Here is a 19,746-nt window from a genome sequence, read left to right on the forward strand (position 1 = left end):
AACTGCCAATATTAGAATATTACGAAGGTGGACGAATTTTTTTGAATTCTTAAGTGCTGAAATCAGCTACCCAGGAGGCTTAATCTGTACTTCTTGACACAGTTTCAGTATGCAGAGATAATGGGATGTTCTGAATGTAAATCAAGTGCTGTACATTAGTCGGCAGCAGTGAGTCGATTTTGATTCAATGTTTTTTTTCTCCCTCTCCTTCCTCACGGCCCATCCCCTGTCCATAAACGTCGCCATCTGTGTGCCTTTGCGCAATAGCTTACGCATGCACGTAAAAATGAGGAGCGCCGTTACGTCGTAGGCGCCAGAATTTGAAACTGACCAGGAAGGACGTGCGTTCGTGCTTTGTTGACAGCGCATTGATGTCAACAGGTTAACTGGTAAAAAATACGATTCAGGCAGTTCCCATTCTTTATTTAGGTTTACATTGAACGACTATGTTATCGAAGTTACTCTCGGTGTTAAGTGTCATCTACTTTTGCTTAAGATCACCTTGTGTTCAATTTAACACTGATCAGAATAATTGATATTATTTTCTTTCGACTTTCGTTAGTTGTGCCGTCTTTGACCCTCTTGCCATTACCTTACTTCTTGTGTTGGCGTTGATAAAGTAATTGACGGTGATTCCTGGGCTGATCGACTGTGGAGGTTGCATGTTCTGCTCTTGTTCATCTGGGGTTTCTCCCGGGACTGCGGTTTTCCTAGAAACGTTGCAGAGGTTTGAATGACTGCCGATGCTAATTTAACTTCAGCGGTGAGAGTATATGTGTGTATTAGGGATGCAAACTATCCAGTTCAGGATTAATTTCATGCCTTTTGCCCGGCTGATTGGGCTGCTAATGTATTGTCATCTGTATCGTTAGAAAGTGCATACCCCTCACTATAGCCTTAACTTTTATAAATTTCTTAATTTTCTTTCAGTGGTTTTAACTAAATTGTCGTTGACCTTTTTTTTTTTTTTATCCACTGATGTCTTATTGTTTTGATGTTCTGATAGCTATATGCTTATACTAAAAGTTAAATTTTTGATCCAATACTATTGCCTATGTACTATGTAAAAGTCTAGTCGCTTTGGTTCACTCCAAAAATACCTGTACTATTACATTCTTTATGGTGACTAGTGCTGTTATTTATGAATTAAATATGTTTCCATGTCATGAACTTAATTGCTCAAGTAAATGTAACTCTACAGTTGGCTGTTTAGTGCGGTTTTGGGTAGGACAATAACTGTATTCACTTTACCTGTCATCACTTAGCACCCCTGCTAAATATGATACTACAGCATCATGGACATGGTGTTTATTTTTGTCCCTCATCTATCTCTTATTTTCCATTATATTATATAACTGTTTACAGGAAAATATTACATCTCAAACCACACCACGTGCCTCATTTGGTATTTCTTGCTAGTTAGCATTCTATAAATGCACATACGGTACATGTGTTTGAGTATTTACACTAGTAACAGTACTGGCTGTAGTCATTTTACTTCATTATTCTCAGACGATTGCATGTATACATATGAAAAGTGTTGTTTTGTGAAAGAGGTGCCGGAGAGGTAGGGGACATAAAAAGAATGCAGGACTGCAGATGGACATGGTTACAAGTGTATTGAAGGAATATGAAGAAACCTTTCTGGCATTAGTGAAATAATTATAGATATTATACCGAGCAAACAACAAACAGGTGGCAGTATTCCTAGTACTGTAGACAGGAGTGTCTGCACAAAGAATAGAGAATGGCAGTCTGTGTTCAGCCATGTAATGTCTATCCTAGATTTTTAGAAGACAGAATTCTTCAGGAGACTGTTTTAATGCTCTTGATTTGGTATTTTAGAATTTGGGGCAGACACCCTATATGCAAAGTTAGGCAGCTATGTGTCTGCTTTTGATTGTTTGTTACGTTATGATATGCCACTATGTATTCCTCCTCTGTCCATTTTTACCATAATAGTTCATTATTTTGGAGGCAATACATATATTTGCTGTTCTGTTTTGGTTTAAAATGGCACACAGAGGTGCATGAGGGAAAGATGCAGAAGAAACAATCCATTTTGTTGTGTCTTCATATGCGGCTATTTTCTAATCTAATACCATGATTATTTTTTACTGTTTTGCTTTATTTATAAAATTATTCAATTTATTTAATTCCATTTTACAGTATAAACGGAAATCAGTGCTCTAATTGTGACACTGAAAGGTTATTTAAGGTTTTTAAATGAAAATTAGAAGTACTTACTCTATTCAGATATTTCTTGAATATGGAATAGATAGAACTCTAAAGTCTATTTATTGAATTTTGATTAAATTAAAAAAAAACTGATGTTCTGTAATATTGTACCATCTCATAAACTTTAAAGACGAAAATGCTGAAGTTTAAGTTTGGGATACGTAGCAGCCCATTGGACTCAGGCTACCCAGAGCCTATCGCAAGTAGGAGCTCTCGCCTTAACCTGTTATTTCAGGTATGTTATTGTTACATATTTATAAGATGAAGCTCTTTGAAATGACTAATGCAAAGTTTTAAAATAATTGCCTGCATATTCATTTTATTTGTAAGTGACATTATCAGAGGTTAACTTTCTTTCAAATACTGTACTTTGAATAATTAGGAATTTTATTGGCGATGGTAGGCTCAGGTATACTGAAAAAGAAAGCTTTGTAATAAAAATATGACTTTTTACCAGGGGTAAAATACAAATGGACTACCAGCTTGATTACCACCATATAGTTTTATATGGAAGCTAGACTAAACAGTTACTGTAAGACGAGATCTAAGGCTAAGATACATCTACTGTTAATCCTTATCATTAAATCTTTTATATACAGACCAGTTATACCATTTTTCCTTTATCCCTGACTCTGATTTCCATACTTGGAGACCTCATTCAGAAAACCACAATATCTAAATATGCTCAAGCAACCCTAGAGATAACAAGGATGAACTTATAAACATCAAAGAGAAAATGGGAATGTGTGTGTGCATATTTACTTAATGTAACTGTAATGTTTTAATCTGTAATTTATTTCGTTTTTGTTTTATGGTCAAAAGTTTTATTTTTGTATACAATGCATGTTAATGTTTTACATTTTCCCATTTTAAATTGCATTAGTTTTATTGTTGTTGTCATGGTAAATGTTTATTACATGTTTGTCTCACTTTTGTAAAGGGCAAGAATACATTGCAACAACAGAATCTGTTTCAAATTGGGCGAGAAGGCTTGCTGGATTCTCTATTTGTTTTGTTTGAGGAGTGCTGTTCCCCATCATTAATGAAGATCAAAAATGTTGCCAGTTTTGTTAGAAAGTGTAAGTGTATATAGCTGAGACATCCTGAGAATTATTACATTAAAGTATTTCCTAATACTATGTTTTTCTTTTTAATATAAAATACTTTAAAACTTCTATGAGAAAATATTTTGAAGGGCTTTTCGTGTATATGCTTGCTTTATCCTCTAAACTATAACTGAAATATTCTATGAAAGTAAAAACTAATTGTTTAAGGAGCCCTTATTTTGTTTTCTGGAGCCATATGACTGCATGTGTTACTAAAAACACACCTAATGACAGATGTTGTGCTTCATCAATCTGTGTATGTACCTTTACTATGGAAGTCCTAAGAATTTCAATCTCCTTTCTTACGTTTACACCTGTAATTGAGATCCTTTTAAATACTACTTTTTTACTGTGTGATCTTGTTTCATTAATTAGGTTTCTGACCTCTGAATTACAGTATAATTCTGAATGTTTTTTCTCTGTTCTTCTGTATCACAGACACAGAAACAGTCAATGAGTTACGCCAATTGCAGCCCACTGTGAAAGACTTTGAAATGAGAAACATTGTGGGGCGAGGTCATTTTGCAGAGGTTCATGTGGTCAGAGAAAGATCAACTGGGGATGTTTATGCCATGAAAGTGATGAACAAGAGTTCTCTGCTGTCATTCGATAACGTGAGCTCTTCCAAGCTTTATACTTTTGGACGCCTTAATAGTATGAAATTTCCTCAGTGTTTTTGTTCTTTTAGTTATGTTGAAAACAAATTTATGCAGGGAAACATGCAATAGAAAACAAGAAGACATTTCTTGATGTATTCTATGATACAGTCAGGAAAAATGCTCAGATGATCATAGCCTTGCTTTTGATAAATTGACACTCTATGCCTGTTGGTCAGAAAGCATTATCTTGCTTGAACAATGTGGCTTTTCCATTTTCTGTTTAAAACAATAGATTTTCTTTTTGCTTCTCTGAGCTCTGAATGTTATGGTATCTTAAACTGCATACAGTGGTGTGAAAAACTATTTGCCCCCTTCCTGATTTCTTATTCTTTTGCATGTTTGTCACACAAAATGTTTCTGATCATCAAACACATTTAACCATTAGTCAAATATAACACAAGTAAACAAAAAATGCAGTTTTTAAATGATGGTTTTTATTATTTAGGGAGAAAAAAAATCCAAACCTACATGGCCCTGTGTGAAAAAGTAATTGCTCCCTGAACCTAATAACTGGTTGGGCCACCCTTAGCAGCAATAACTGCAATCAAGCGTTTGCGATAACTTGCAATGAGTCTTTTACAGCGCTCTGGAGGAATTTTGGCCCACTCATCTTTGCAGATTTGTTGTAATTCAGCTTTATTTGAGGGTTTTCTAGCATGAACCGCCTTTTTAAGGTCATGCCATAGCATCTCAATTGGATTCAGGTCAGGACTTTGACTAGGCCACTCCAGAGTCTTCATTTTGTTTTTCTTCAGCCATTCAGAGGTGGATTTGCTGGTGTGTTTTGGGTCATTGTCCTGTTTCAACACCCAAGATCGCTTCAGCTTGAGTTGACGAACAGATGGCCGGACATTCTCCTTCAGGATTTTTTAGTAGACAGTAGAATTCATGGTTCCATCCATCACAGCAAGCCTTCCAGGTCCTGAAGCAGCAAAACAACCCCAGACCATCACACTACCACCACTATATTTTACTGTTGGTATGATGTTCTTTTTCTGAAATGCTGTGTTCCTTTTACGCCAGATGTAACGGGACATTTGCCTTCCAAAAAGTTCAACTTTTGTCTCATCAGTTCACAAGGTATTTTCCCAAAAGTCTTGGCAATCATTGAGATATTTCTTAGCAAAATTGAGACGAGCCTTAATGTTCTTTTTGCTTAACAGTGGTTTGCGTCTTGGAAATCTGACATGCAGGCCGTTTTTGCCCAGTCTCTTTCTTATGGTGGAGTCGTGAACACTGACCTTAATTGAGGCAAGTGAGGCCTGCAGTTCTTTAGACGTTGTCCTGGGGTCTTTTGTGACCTCTCGGATGAGTCGTCTCTGCGCTCTTGGGGAAATTTTGGTCGGCCGGCCACTCCTGGGAAGGTTCACCACTGTTCCATGTTTTTGCCATTTGTGGATAATGGCTCTCACTGTGGTTCGCTGGAGTCCCAAAGCTTTAGAAATGGCTTTATAACCTTTACCAGACTGATAGATCTCAATTACTTCTGTTCTCATTTGTTCCTGAATTTCTTTGGATCTTGGCATGATGTCTAGCTTTTGAGGTGCTTTTGGTCTACTTCTCTGTGTCAGGCAGCTCCTATTTAAGTGATTTCTTGATTGAAACAGGTGTGGCAGTAATCAGGCCTGGGGGTGGCTACGAAATTGAACTCAGGTGTGATACACCACAGTTAGGTTATTTTTTAACAAGGGGGCAATTACTTTTTCACACAGGGCCATGTAAGTTTGGATTTTTTTTCTCCCTAAATAATAAAAACATCATTTAAAACTGCATTTTGTGTTTACTTGTGTTATATTTGACTAATGGTTAAATGTGTTTGATGATCAGAAACATTTTGTGTGACAAACATGCAAAAGAATAAGAAATCAGGAAGGGGGCAAATAGTTTTTCACACCACTGTATATCTGACAAATATACACCTTGTGAATATTTCTTTAATGAAAACCCTTGCTGTATGAGACAGGAGAGGCTCGATGATAGCTCCTCAGACTGACATCCTTCATAACCACTGTACTAAAACACTCCTCTTCATTGGAAAAAACCCTCTCAAAGTTCTTTTTTTATTGAACTTATTGTGATCATAGGTGTTAAAACCCTGAATGGTTTAGATCACATTAAAAAACATTTTCATGAAAATCAAAGTGGCTTTCAATATTTCAAGGTGAAATGCACTTTTTCTGACAAACGAAAATAATATTAAGATGTCTAGTGACTGTCAAAAATGTTATATTTGCTTCTAGTCGTCTCCTCTTTATTTGGAAAATAGTTTCAAAGTTGTACATTTTTTTTTGTAGGCCTTTGAATTAAAATTTGTTAAAAAAAGTAAGCAATTTAGTGGACAAGTGGTAACTGATTGACAATAATGCTGCTTACAGTGTGCATTACATCAAAATGTCATTCTGTCTATGATAAGTTAGTACTATTTTTATTTTTTACCTTCTAGGTGGCATTTTATGAAGAGGAGCGCAATATTTTGGCTCGAGGCACAAGTACTTGGATCCCTCATTTGCAGTATGCCTTTCAAGATAAAGAAAACCTCTATTTGGTGAGAAATATATATTGTTTGTTTTACATACAGAGGTTAATATAGATGTGATGCAATTCGTAGGTGTAGTTGCACAAAATAGATTATTAGAGAAGACATAGATATGATGAGTATAGGAAAAGAAATTGTTATTTATAACAGGGTTCAGGTTATTCATCAATGTATGTTGCAAAAGCTATTGGTAAGGCTGTTATGTACAATATAATTTTCCCACAGGTCATTTTGAAGCAGTTCTATCTGAAATTGCTACATTAATCTGTACTTGTATTACAAATACTGTATTAGCAAGTTATGTCAGCTTTTTTTTTCTGTCTTTGGAAGGTGTAAAACCTTAACAGTAACTGGATGTTTTTGCGTTTTTAGAGGTTGGCCCTACGTTTTTGTTTCGGCCCTAAAATTTTCTCATACAGAGAATATTTTGAGTCTTTTGAGTAGTACAAATGCATAAAATGAAACTTGGGTGTTGCTTTGCTTTTTTTTTTTTCTTTTGTAGTACTTCTGGAAAATGACTACAACACCTTTTGATGGGGCTTTTGTATAAGAGGATTGTAGATAATTTTACTATTTTCCTGAAGTGTAAAGGATCAGGGCTAAAGGCAAACAAATATACAACATATCTAATCTTCATTTCTACATTCTCACAACTTTCTAGCACTATTGCATTCTTTCACACATCTTTCAGCGTTTGCTACATAGTCACGTATTTGCCACTAAAAAGTAAGAGGTTTGGGTTGAAAGCATAACTTTAAATAATTTTTTAATAATAATAATCCTTGTGCTGCTTCCCAGCAGATTATTGTTAATTTGCATTAGTGTAATGCAAGCTTTTGGAAAGGATACTCGGGTCTTAACCTACACATTATGTATGTAAGGTACCATAATGTTATAGGTACTTCTTCTTCTTAATGCATCATTTGCAATACCTGCCTGTTGACGGTTCGGTGCCTTGGAAGCATCTGGTACTTGACAAAAAATAGAAGTATGGTATGTTTTAGTTTTGTATAACAAGGTCATGCTAAAAAACACTTTTGTTTCAATGATTTTTCTGTTATTCTGCTTTCTTTAAAATATAACTCCATGAATACAAATGCAGGGTTTTCTTTTTACTTTGCAATCTAATTATAAAGACTATTAGACTCCCGAAGGCAGAAATCTTATTTCCAGCATTTGTTTTCCTTTCCGTGCAAACTCTATGTATTTTTCTTGTATAGATATTTCCTATAATATGAAATATTAATTGAACACATCTGATGTCAGGTGTGTTTAGACTCAGAGGAAATTTCTACAGTAAAGAAAGCTTAGAATATGGAAAGTACTGCCTATTTATACAGAAGTGAAAGAAAGGTTTGGGATTAGATTCTTTGTGGAACTGATAGGTCTAAATTATGTTTAGATCTATAGTAAAGTATGTTTCCAATCTATGCAGCTTGTCCAGAAATTAATTTTGCGTGTACAGCTTAATTGTTCGTTGGCAGATGGTTCTTACAACAAAAGCTGCAGTGTAAGATCTGTATAAAAGTTATGTTGAACTATAATTAATAATTCAGTCATTTAAGCTTTAAAATGCATTTTAAGAATACCATGAGAATAGATAGCTGTTTTTCAGATGCTTTACTTTTTCTTTTTTTACATTTGCTATTTTATTCTAGTAGACACCTTATTAAAAGCATCTGTTGCTAGGTAACCGCACATTGCTAGTTCTGTGTTTTCATTAAAAGATTTATTTTTGGTTGCACATTATAGTACAGTACATAGTGTTTATAGTACTTGTTTAATTTTTGAGAAAATTTTGATGTTTTTAAAACTGTTACAATTTTAAAAAAAATTTGACTTTTAAAATCTAAAACAAATATAATTACAAATGCATACAAAAAATGGTCAGAAATTGGCATTGTCATATACAAGTTTAACCAGTGCTGTAATGACTTTTTATGTAATGTCTTTTCTTAAATTGGCACGTTTCAATTTCTGTATAAAGTGCTCTGTCCTTACACTGAAGCTACTGTTGTGTTGCCCTTTTATAAAAGACAAAATAAAGCATGCAAAATACCTATTCAGGGTTTTTTAATACTGGGCAGTAAATCTGACGCACATTTGCATATAATATAAAATGGCACTAAAATGGACTTCTTTTGAGAAGCTTCACTTTTGCAAAGAACCATCTACAGTGAACACTTCAGAACATCTGTAGCTATATTATTTTATGGGCTCTCTGACAAGCTAGTAATGCTACATCCTGCTTTAATCTATGTCATCTAACCCAAGTACCATATATTGCCCAGTTTGCATATATACTAGTAGTAATACTTAAGATACACATAGGATGAGAACCTAAGAAATTGATTAGATTTATTTTTTTTTCCTCATTAATTTATTTCCATTACCTTATTGTATTTAAGAACAATATACACCTGGATTACACCATGCCAAAGTGACTTAAAACTAAGAAGTGAATGATAAAATGTCCATGTATCTTATATTCAATTGGATCACTTGTGGTTTCACTGACATATACACAGTTACACAGTCAATCAATAATGGAGATTAGATGGGCAACCACAAGCTTTATAGCGAAATGCTTTAGAGCGTAAGCCATTTATTGATTTATTTTATTTTAAACCCACTATTCACACATCAGAAGGCTGGAAATATGGAGACTATGCTGGTCACATTGGGTGTAGGCCAGGAACTAATCCTGATGAGATGCCACCTCATAGTAGGGTACACTTAGGCACACTCACACATACTTATGGTCCAATCTGCAGTCTCCACTTAACCTAACGTGCACATTTTTTTGGAATGTGTTAAAATTCTGGATTGTCCAAGGACACCCAATAGTGCCAACCCCCTATGCACTAGTCATTTCCCGGTTCTGCCGCTTGCGACAAATTGTGCTGTGCTTTTTGGATAATGGCGGATATCAACTCTGTTTTTGATATCTCCATCTTTCAAAACAATTATCACTGACAGGTCATCACATGTTGGTTTATTATATATGCGAGTGTGATCTTTCGGATTCATACAGAAATCCAAGAGAACTTCTTTGTCCATGTTTTTCAGATAAATTTAGTGTAAAGCAAGATACTTTTGGAAGAAGGATTTGTATCCATTATTGGCTGTAGAATTTCTAATACATCCGATCGTTTTAACTCTTTCGCTTCTCTGTGTGGTTTCTTTGAAATTAAACTTGTAGTACCTTTAATTGTTGTGGGACCACAGAGTCCCATAGCATTTGGTCCTGAATCTTGTAAATCTACATTTTGAGCACTGAATGATACGCACGTGAACAGATTATTGTAGATTTGGATATTTTGCCTTTAGTGTTTGTGGATTTCACTTTCACCAAATAACAAATCTTTTATTTTATGTGGTGTATTTTCCAGATTTTCATTTTTGAAGGTAAAGTGAAAGTATACTATTGTATTTTAGTTTAAAAATGTAGCACTATTTTCTCAAATCCTCTTAACCCATTTCATGGTTGCAGAAATCTGGAGCCTACTCTAGCAAACTCAGGTGGAGCGTAGAAATCAATTCTGGCGTGGGCACCAGTTCATGACAGAGTCTGCCTACATATACTGTATAACCACATTCTAAATCACACCGGGTCAACTTCGAATTGGCAACCAACCCAACACCCTTGTATTTGGTGAGTTGGGATACAGAATACTTGGAGAATAACCTTATACAATCTGCACACAGAGAGCAACCAAGTGTACGATTTGAATCTAGGTGTCAGTGGGCTAACAACTGCAGGGTCTTGCTATGCCTGAATTCCACAACCGTCACAAAGTAAACTCTTTGTGTGTGTGTGTGTGTGTGTAGGTGATTCTGGAGGCTTGGTTTGGTGCCTCACTTACTTTCTTACCCATGCATTTTTCTAGGTAATGGAGTATCTTCCTGGTGGAGATCTTCTGTCATTACTAAACCGATATGATGACCAGTTTGATGAAAACATGGCTCAGTTTTACTTGGCTGAGCTTGTCTTGGCAATTCACAGTGTTCATCAGATGGGGTTTGTGCACAGGTCAGTCATTTGTTTCTATTTTTGCATGCTACATTGTGATAGCTTTTAAATCAAACATACTAGCAAATCTGCAAAAGACATGATGGAATGTTTTTCAATTTTAAGTAATTTTAAGTTTTTTTTTTTAGAACTGCCTGTTATGGGAGTTTAAAAACCTATAACAGCAGAGTTGAGTGGAATTCTGTAAAAATATGCTAGTATTTTTACATATGTAAGCATGCATGAACACATTCTTGTTCGAGTTGGCTAATTATAGAGTATACAATAAACTAAAATGCACATCTTTGGGATGTGGGTGGAGGCCAGTTAAAACTTATACAAACACATTTCAACAACAACATTTATTTATATAGCACATTTTTATACAAAAAAATGTAGCTCAAAGTGCTTAACATATTAAAGAATAGAAGAAAAAAACACGCAGTAAGAAAATAAAATAAGTCAACATTAATTAACATAGAATAAGAGTAAGGTCCGATGGCCAGGGGGGACAGAAAAAACAAACAAAAAAAAAAACAAAACTCCAGACGGTTTCAGACAGTGAACTAAATGGAAGTGAGATAAGCTCTATGGATCAACAGTCATGTGAAAAAAGGGAAAGAATGTTATAGATGCCTATGAGTCTGGGATGTATTTAAAATGATCTACAAATTATTGGAAATCAACCATTCCATTGGCCAGAAGATCATCTACTAGTGGAGGTTTCAAACAACTGTCAGCTTGTCCAGGCCAGGCCGCCCCATCAATTTCAACCTGAGAGCAGAATGCAAGATGCTGGAATAAGTCACTTATCTCTTAAAAAATAAATAAATAAATAAATGAAGATCAAATCTTATGTCCACATATGTAAAAAAAAAATCATGTAGTGTTTGACACAATCAGTAGCTGCAAATTTCATCTACTAAAATTTTAGATACCTCCCTGCATTGTATTTATTATTGCAGAAAGCCTGCTGAATATCAAAAAACAACTGAATTAAAAAAAAATCTCACAATATTATTGAATTAATCATCTCTTGCTTGTTGCATTATTCCTGACCTGTTATTACTTAAAATTAAAAAATTTGGTTCCATTTGATCAATTGCATCCTTCTATTGTTCAGTGCATAAAGTCTAAAAGTGTTGAGCGTGGGAAGATCTTTTTAATCCTTTTTTTTTTTTTTTTTTTCCTGTTTAGAGATATTAAGCCAGAAAATGTGCTGATTGACCGGACTGGACATATTAAGCTTGCAGATTATGGCTCTGCAGCTAAATTAGGAATAAATAAAATGGTAAGGAAAGTGTTTTATTACTAAGAAGTAAACAAAAAGAAAAAAAAGCTCTAGGCTTGTAAGGTTCAAGTGGCAGGAGTTTTCTGGATAGCCGATTTGGATTGTGAAACATTTGCTTTTTTCTCCTTCAGTTTCTAATTGATTTAAAAAGCACACATTATTTTGATTTCCACTAATGATTTTCAGAATTTAGTTATCTTTCTTGTAAATTAGTTTTTTTGCTGAAAGAATGGTTTTGTGTGTGTGTGTGTGCTTTTACTTCCACAGAGCTCAGTGGTAGGTATTTGATTGTGTTACATACACTCCCATTTAAACAAGATTTGAGTTTAGGTTTAAGATTCCCTTCTAAATGTATTATTATTATTATTTGTATTGTTATCATTATTGTTAACAACTAATGTTTTGATTAAAAATAAAAAATTAGTATGTATCAGTATCTTGAGTCCAGGTAATCAGTAGATTAACTATGCTTAGTTCCAAATTAGGTGTAATAAATGTGAAACTATCAATATCTGCAGTCCAATAATGGTATGTTATATAATATAAATATTTCAATATGAAATTATCATTTGATATACAGCTGCTTAATAGATTTGTTTATATGCAATACATCTGTTTAGGTTTTAGAGCAGGCTTATGACATATCAATATCTTAATTTTTTAAAACTCCTTTAATGATTGTAAATCTTTCTTGGTCTTCTTGATTTATGAAATAGTGGAGAAAATAAACTGTGATAGTTAATCATCTGGTACTTCTTACCCCTCACACATTTTTACAGGTTAATGCAAAATTACCAGTTGGTACACCCGATTTTATGGCTCCAGAAGTACTGAATTCAATAAATGGAGATACTAGGACATCGTATGGCGTTGAATGTGATTGGTGGTCTCTTGGAGTTATTGCTTATGAAATGGTGTATAGAAAATCACCTTTTACTGAAGGGACAACAGCAAAGACAATAAATAATATAATTCATTTCCAGGTATGTTAATTTGATTTACTGTACAGTTACTTTTGTGAACATGCTGTACAAGTATTGTGAAGAGACATTCTAGAGTATATGTTTTAAAACTGTTCTGTACTAGAGGATTCTGTCCAATTTAATTAAGTACATTATTTAGTTCATTCCTTATGTTTTAAAACTGTCTCTTCTATTGACATCTTGAAGAGTATGCATTTATTTAAAACATGAAGTATTAAAAGTTATTTTGTTCCAGCATCCCACTAACCCGTGCGTGTTTAACTAAATACTTTTTGGTTTGTGCTTAGAGGCATAATAGTATGTGACTATATACTACTGAATTATTAGTTCACAATATGTCAGTACTTCATTTTTTGTTTAGTTCCTTCTTGTGTAAGAAAAAATGATTCCAAAAGGTGCTTGCACCAAGGCTTGAACTGAAATTTAAAACCAAATTAAAGAAAGTATCTTCTTCATTACAAGTATGTTACCATGACACACTTGAGATATTCCCTGTATTGAAATTACATTGTTGTAGAGATACGTTTTCGCTGCTCAAGGCTAACACTAGGTGCTCTCTTTTGTTCCTGTGCTAAACAATCAGATTTATGTGTGTACTAGTATTCAAGTGCTTTGCACCTCTGTCAGATTGTCTTGTTTGGGCTTCCATAATTATAGCCTGTATATTGTTTTATCTTTAAGTTTTAATGTTTTAAGTTGTTTACCTTGGTCCTGTTAATCAATGTTATCAGAGGAGGCTTCTTATTAATTCAGGCGTCCATAGTATAATTCAATACTTCTTACTATGGAGCATGTTTTCCGTGCTCACTTAATGATTTGGTAGTAATGATTGAAGATGTTGGTCTCCAGTGCTTTTGTCTGTAAGCCATATTGATTGTGTTCACAGTCTCTCTGTTACACTCAGTGATTTTTGACAGCACTTGGCTTAGTACTTTATACACACAAATATATTTTATGTATTATTTATTAATCTTTTTCCAACTGCATTGAGCCATACAAAAAGGGCAACTAACAGGTAATGCGTGGAAGCCCAATTTGTAGAAGTGGCTGTCAAATGGCTCTTTCTATTCCCACTGTCCTAAGATCTGTGGTTGAAACAGTTAACTTCTCAGCCACTTGGGTGCACACCAATAATTTGAGATGGGTGTCATTCTTGTTTTTAGTGACCACTGAGAAAGAGGCATGTTTAGGTGGACAAGAAAAGGGTGTTTGTTGATTTATTTATTTATTTTTAAAGTTGCCATATTGCTTTGTTTACTTTATTATTTTTTGGCATTTGGTACACTGTATTAATCCCTATACTATATATTAATTTTGTAAAGTGATCATGGTGCCACGGTGGTTACTGCTATTGCCTATTGGTCCCAGTTTACTGAGATCATTTCCAAGTCCTGGAAATGTGTGTACCATATTTTATTTTCTCTCCATAACCTAGTTTCTTCCTTCATAACAAATGTTTTGTCTGTTAGGGTTAACTGGCAGATGTTACTTTGTATTTATTTTGGATTGATGTAGGTTAAGTTAATTTGGTCACTCTGACTTTAAAGATATGAATGGATGTAATACAATGCATTCAGACCTTGTTCTTGCTTTATCTCTCATCACTAGTATAGGCAGTAGCTCTCTTTAACCCTGGCCAAAAAAGGCAGGTGTTATGAGTGCTTAGTAGTATTCTTTTAAAAAGTTTTATAGACCTAGCCAACATTTATTTGACTTGGTGTAATTCTACAGAGATTCCTGAAATTTCCTGATGAGTCAAAAGTCAGCACTGAGTTTATGGATTTGATGCAGAGCCTTCTGTGCGGCATTAGCGAGAGACTGACGTATGAAGGTCTCTGCTGCCATGCCTTCTTTGCCTCTGTGGACTGGAACAACATTCGACAGTGTAAGTTTACATTGATGAAACAATATAATGTGGCTTTACAACTATTTAAGGTTGTAATAAAATATACGGTATAATAGGGACTGTTATATTTTTGTATTCTTTAGTTGAATGTAGTATTTCCATTGCATTGTACAGCTCTTAAATCATCTGTCTGTTCTTTACTACAAAAAACCCTAAGTACAGCTTCATTACTACAAAAGCTAATATTTAGTGATAAAGAATTGCCTTAAATGTAAAGTAAATATAGCATGTCCATCTTCATTTTTGTGTTTCTTCACATGTCATATTTTTTTTTTAGTGTTTAGTGTAGGTTCAGAAATATTAGCCTTTAAATAATACACATTTATATCTGTATGGCTATTAATTTATTCTCTACATACAAATTAAATTTTAAGGGTTGCTGCTTTAATTAGGAATTTGCAGTTTGCCATTGTATGTGTTAATGTACATTACCTTGTTTATCCTGTATTAGTTTACTATTGGTAAATAAGGTTATTTTTGATTTCATTCATCTATCCGTCTACTAATATTTTGGGAAATGTTTTAACAGAATAAAGGGAATATACAGTACTTTGAAATAAATGTATAGCTTCCTGTACTACAAAAATGATTTAGAATTGTATCTTATTTTGGAGGCATTTCTTGTAATTTCATTTCTAGTACCCAGTTTTCTAGAGTGCAGTCTCTATTTAGAACAGCAGGATTAATAATAAATAGGCCTACTTTCTTATTTGTCCTTCAGGAAGGTATAATTCCATTCTGCAGACCTAAGCTACTTTTGCTAAGTGGCCCCAGGCTATGCACTACAATTTGTTTTTTTTCTACAGCCCCTCCAGTTTTTGACACTGTTGAAGAAAATAGCTGTATGAGATGAACCTTATGTTTTATTCTCAAACCTTATTATTGTGATTAGAAATGTTGTGTATACCAAATCCTAACTGTAAGCATTGTTATAGTGTTAATGAATTTGGACAACATTTACCCATAAATGAACACATGGTAAAAGAAAAATGTTAGTTTAGTTGGTACTTCTTTTGCAGATTGTAAGTTAATGTCAAATTTTTCTGAGGATAGAGTGTAAGATGTTGTTGAGCATAGCATATTTTATAATATAAATATGTCCTAGTAAAATGCTGTCATTTAGGTCAGTTCAATTTAAAAATAGGAAAAAATTAACACTTAATAAACTTCTTTGACACACATAAAGTAGCACGTGTTTGTATTGAATCCAAGAGTCTTGCGATTACAGAAGTTTCCTATTGAAGGGTTTCATTAGATAAGATTAGAGAATTGCAGCATTGATCCATGTTCAGTAAGTATTTCTGAAAATTTTTGAATATATGGTGTCTTTTTTTGTTTTGGTTTAAACATGATATTAAAGAAATAACATGAAAAAAGTATTCATTATTTTGTATAAATTGTATATATTATATACCGTATAACCGGGGTCCAATGCGTCGATCGCGATTGACTGGTAGATTGCGTTGCATTAAAAATTTTTTTTTTAAACGTTAGTCTATCGTATATCCTCCCTATGGCATTTGCCACTTGATTGACATACAGGGCGGCCAGTCTGAGATCTTTCTTCTAACACTGCAAAACTCCGGCTGTGATCTAGTTAGCCTTCCAATTTATATCGACTAAAGAAGGGATTTAAAAAAAAAAATTGTTTGGGGAGGGTATGGGCTGGATGTGGAATTGGAAGAGGATTTTTTTCTCACAATGTCACAATCGAAGTGCGTTTGTCTGATCTGTCAATCTATCATTGTTATTCCAAAGAAGGAAAAAGGCACTTTCGAACTGTTCATAAAAACTACGAAACTGACGTCCTTCCAAAAAGCGATCTGAGAAAGAGAAAGGAGAGGGAACTAAAATCGCAGTTAATCGGACATCCGTCATTTTTCACTCGGCTGAATTCAAAAGCTCCTTGACTGCATTATTCGGCTCTACTTATTTATGCGAGTCAACCTTTTCCCACATGAAGATTATTACATCGAAATACTGTAGCGTCCATAAATGTATTGAACTGTTATTGTGCCGTAAAGGTTATTCAGTTATACAAGGTATACTCAAGTATACTCCAGTGTGTGTGTGTGTGTATATACAGTATGTGTATATAGCATTTTTAATGTAGGTAGATCATTTCGACTTGGTCATTTTAAAAGTAGCTCGCAACCCGAAAAAGTGTGGGCACCCCTGCTGTATAATATGCTGTCTTATAACTGAAATAACATTGATTTAATTTTGTCTGCATTTGAGTATTATATAAGTATATGATATGTGGCCTGCACGGCGCATCTCAGAGCCCCAAACCCTTAACAAAACCACACTCCACACAAGTTCTGTTTTTTTTTTTTTTGTCCATAATCAAAACTTCTTTTCTTTCATCTCTACTTCTTCCATGCCAGCTTTGTCTTCCTCCTGCTCTCCTGACTCTGACTGTGTGCAAAGCAAGGTAACTCCTTTCATGTCAGTCCTGGGAATACTTCCGGAGTCATGACTTTGCATGGAGAAAGCACTTCTGGCTCAGGAAGTGTTTCTTTAAAATAGAGAAATCTATTCTCAGCAGCTCCCTCTATAGACATACATAGCACCCGGCTGAGCCACCCAACTGGACTGCAACTCCCCCATTGCCCCATAAATGTGTATATGGGTGATCTAGTAAAAGGACACTGCTACCTAGTGCATTGGGGAAGGCAGGCTCTATTGTGAACATAGAGCTGGACAGTTTGACATCCGTGGCAGAGCGACAGTCACTGAGCAGGCTCCTTGTCAATAACTGAAAATCCACTGCATCCACTGAACAGGATCATCTCCAGACAGAGGAGCAGCTTCAGCGACAGATTGCTGTCACTGTCCTGCTCCACTGACAGACTAAGGAGATTGTTCTTCCCCCACACTATGCAACTCTTCAATTCCACCCTGGGTGGGTAAACGTTAATATTATACAAACTTATTGTCTGTCTGTTATACCTTCATTGTTATCACTCTTTAATATTGTTCTTTATCAGAATGCTGCTGCTGGAGTATGTGAATTTCCCCTTGGGATTAATAAAGTATCTATCTATCTATTGTGGTGGTGGTGGTAGGGGTATACACAGCCTTGATAGGCAATATCTCCCTGTCATTCCACTATGTTGACTTTCTTGGGAAAGGGGAAAATAGCCATCCACTTGTATTTACCCTCCATTATATGGGCATTCTGACCAGGCAAGGGATTGTCCATCCCTGCCTTCTGTTTCACTTACACTCTTTCTTTCTCTCTCTCTCTGTCATATATGTCTATCCTTGCACATGCATTCCTTGTAAAATATATGAAGTTTATAAATATAGTAAAAGTACTGTATTCCATAATATATGTAAATATATATAAATATTAGTATTAATGTTTATATATTTTTCACATAAGGTTTGGGTTTGTTTATACAGGTACAGTATATGTAAATCTGCATGAATTATTTATTTCGTATATGTATGTAAAGTCTCCTTTATGTAAATTGCCATAAGTGCTTTTTTATGGTAAAGTGAATAGTTCACATTTTGAGCAATCTGTTTTTGTTTCCTGCATGTGTTGCTAGATAATATATTCTTTCAAGTCTCCTCTACAGTACTGGAAATCCTGATACTTAGAAAACCTTTATTCAGAATTCATTAGTGGTCAGTAACTACCAGGCTGTTTCAGCTGCTTGTTGTCTTGACAGCAGCTGTGTCTGAGCAGCTACTGATCTTCCCACCATAGCCTGATTTCTGTTAATGAGGCTTGCACTGTAATAAACAGCAGTACACGGTCTGCCTAGACCATGATGCTTTGTGCTGAATTTTCTGTCGTCTTTAGCTGCTCAACACAAAAAGGGTTAATCAGTAGAAGCTGTAACATGATTTGACAGCCTATTGAATACCAGTCTCCAGCAGGGTCTCAGCTGGTGTGATTAGACTGAAAGCCTGCAGTGAGAAAACCACACAGCTCTGCATCCACTGCTTCTCACTTCTATTTCTAGCTGTTCCTCCATTTGTTCCTACGCTGCACGCTGAAGATGACACCTCAAATTTTGATGAACCCCAGAAAACCACCAAGACTGTGGCTCCCCTTGGACAGATACACAGAACAGGCTTTTTGGGGGAGGATTTGCCCTTTGTAGGGTTTTCTTTCAACAAGGCTTTGACAACTCTCACACGATCTGAGTAAGTAGCTGATGAAACCTTGGCCAGCCCTTAACTTGCAGCACAAGAAGAGACCTGATACCTAATACACCTTGGGATGATGGCGATCTTCTGTCAGGTAATTAAACCATCACTGCAGAGCTTCTTGGTGCTTATGCAGATGTATAGTCGGTCACAGACTTGAATAATAAATGGAATTCTGCCAAGTGATTATTTTCTGTTTAGGAAAAGGAAGATAAAATGGCTTGCCAATGTGTAATAAAGGCAGTGTTTTTTTTTTGTAGCAATGATTCATACAGCATGAGATCTGCATGCTGCAGATTACCTAAAGAAACACGGTATACATTTTAAAGGCTGCTTGAACTGAATTATGCTATCTGCCTTAGTTGTATATTTTTATGCTTTATACCTTTCTTTCTGTTTAAGAAATATATATATAAGGATATTATGAATTCATAATCCTTGGACAGTCTTACTGTTTACATGGCACAATATTTTATGTGCATGTATGTGCAAGTGTTTCATCAATTTAATAACTGAAAAATATACAACATCTTGCAAATGTTTTTGTGGCTCTTGCTTTAATTGAAAAGGCTAAATAAGCAAATTTGTATAAAATAAGGAAAGGAGATCACTGACAGTGTGGCATTAATGAATATCTTACTGTAGTGCTAATATCACTGTCTTCATTTTCTCCTTTCTATGATAAATGAACATTTGATTACTGAGTTCAGATCTGTTCTAATATCTTAGTAAATTACTATGTTGATTGTCCACCTGGATTTAATATTATTATTTATTATTATTATTTTGTTTTCATTAATGGTATTTAAGAATGTTCACAATTTTCACTGGTTATTCTGGTTTGCATAAAA

At 34.8% G+C, this 19,746-nt stretch overlaps 1 protein-coding gene across 6 annotated transcripts in view; it reads left to right on the forward strand.

The window, feature by feature from the left end:
• Positions 1-314: 314 nt before the first annotated feature.
• The window catches only part of cita (citron rho-interacting serine/threonine kinase a), a 56,098-nt gene continuing 36,666 nt past the window's right edge, over positions 315-19,746 (forward strand). For 2 of the 6 annotated variants that reach the window (XM_039771638.1, XM_039771641.1), the window contains exons 1-10: positions 321-389; positions 2,369-2,473; positions 3,179-3,317; positions 3,783-3,958; positions 6,447-6,548; positions 10,430-10,572; positions 11,749-11,842; positions 12,622-12,825; positions 14,557-14,710; positions 18,709-18,892. In XM_039771638.1, coding sequence (XP_039627572.1) covers positions 2,375-2,473; positions 3,179-3,317; positions 3,783-3,958; positions 6,447-6,548; positions 10,430-10,572; positions 11,749-11,842; positions 12,622-12,825; positions 14,557-14,710; positions 18,709-18,892 — 1,295 coding nt within the window. In that variant the 5' untranslated portion in view covers positions 321-389; positions 2,369-2,374. Of the gene's footprint in view, positions 390-2,368; positions 2,474-3,178; positions 3,318-3,782; positions 3,959-6,446; positions 6,549-10,429; positions 10,573-11,748; positions 11,843-12,621; positions 12,826-14,556; positions 14,711-18,708; positions 18,893-19,746 lie in introns of all 6 variants that reach the window. The other 4 variants (XM_039771639.1, XM_039771640.1, XM_039771636.1 and 1 more) reach the window with 3 other exon arrangements.

Source organism: Polypterus senegalus, chromosome 12 (genome assembly GCF_016835505.1).
Source record: "Polypterus senegalus isolate Bchr_013 chromosome 12, ASM1683550v1, whole genome shotgun sequence".
NCBI lineage: Eukaryota > Metazoa > Chordata > Cladistia > Polypteriformes > Polypteridae > Polypterus > Polypterus senegalus.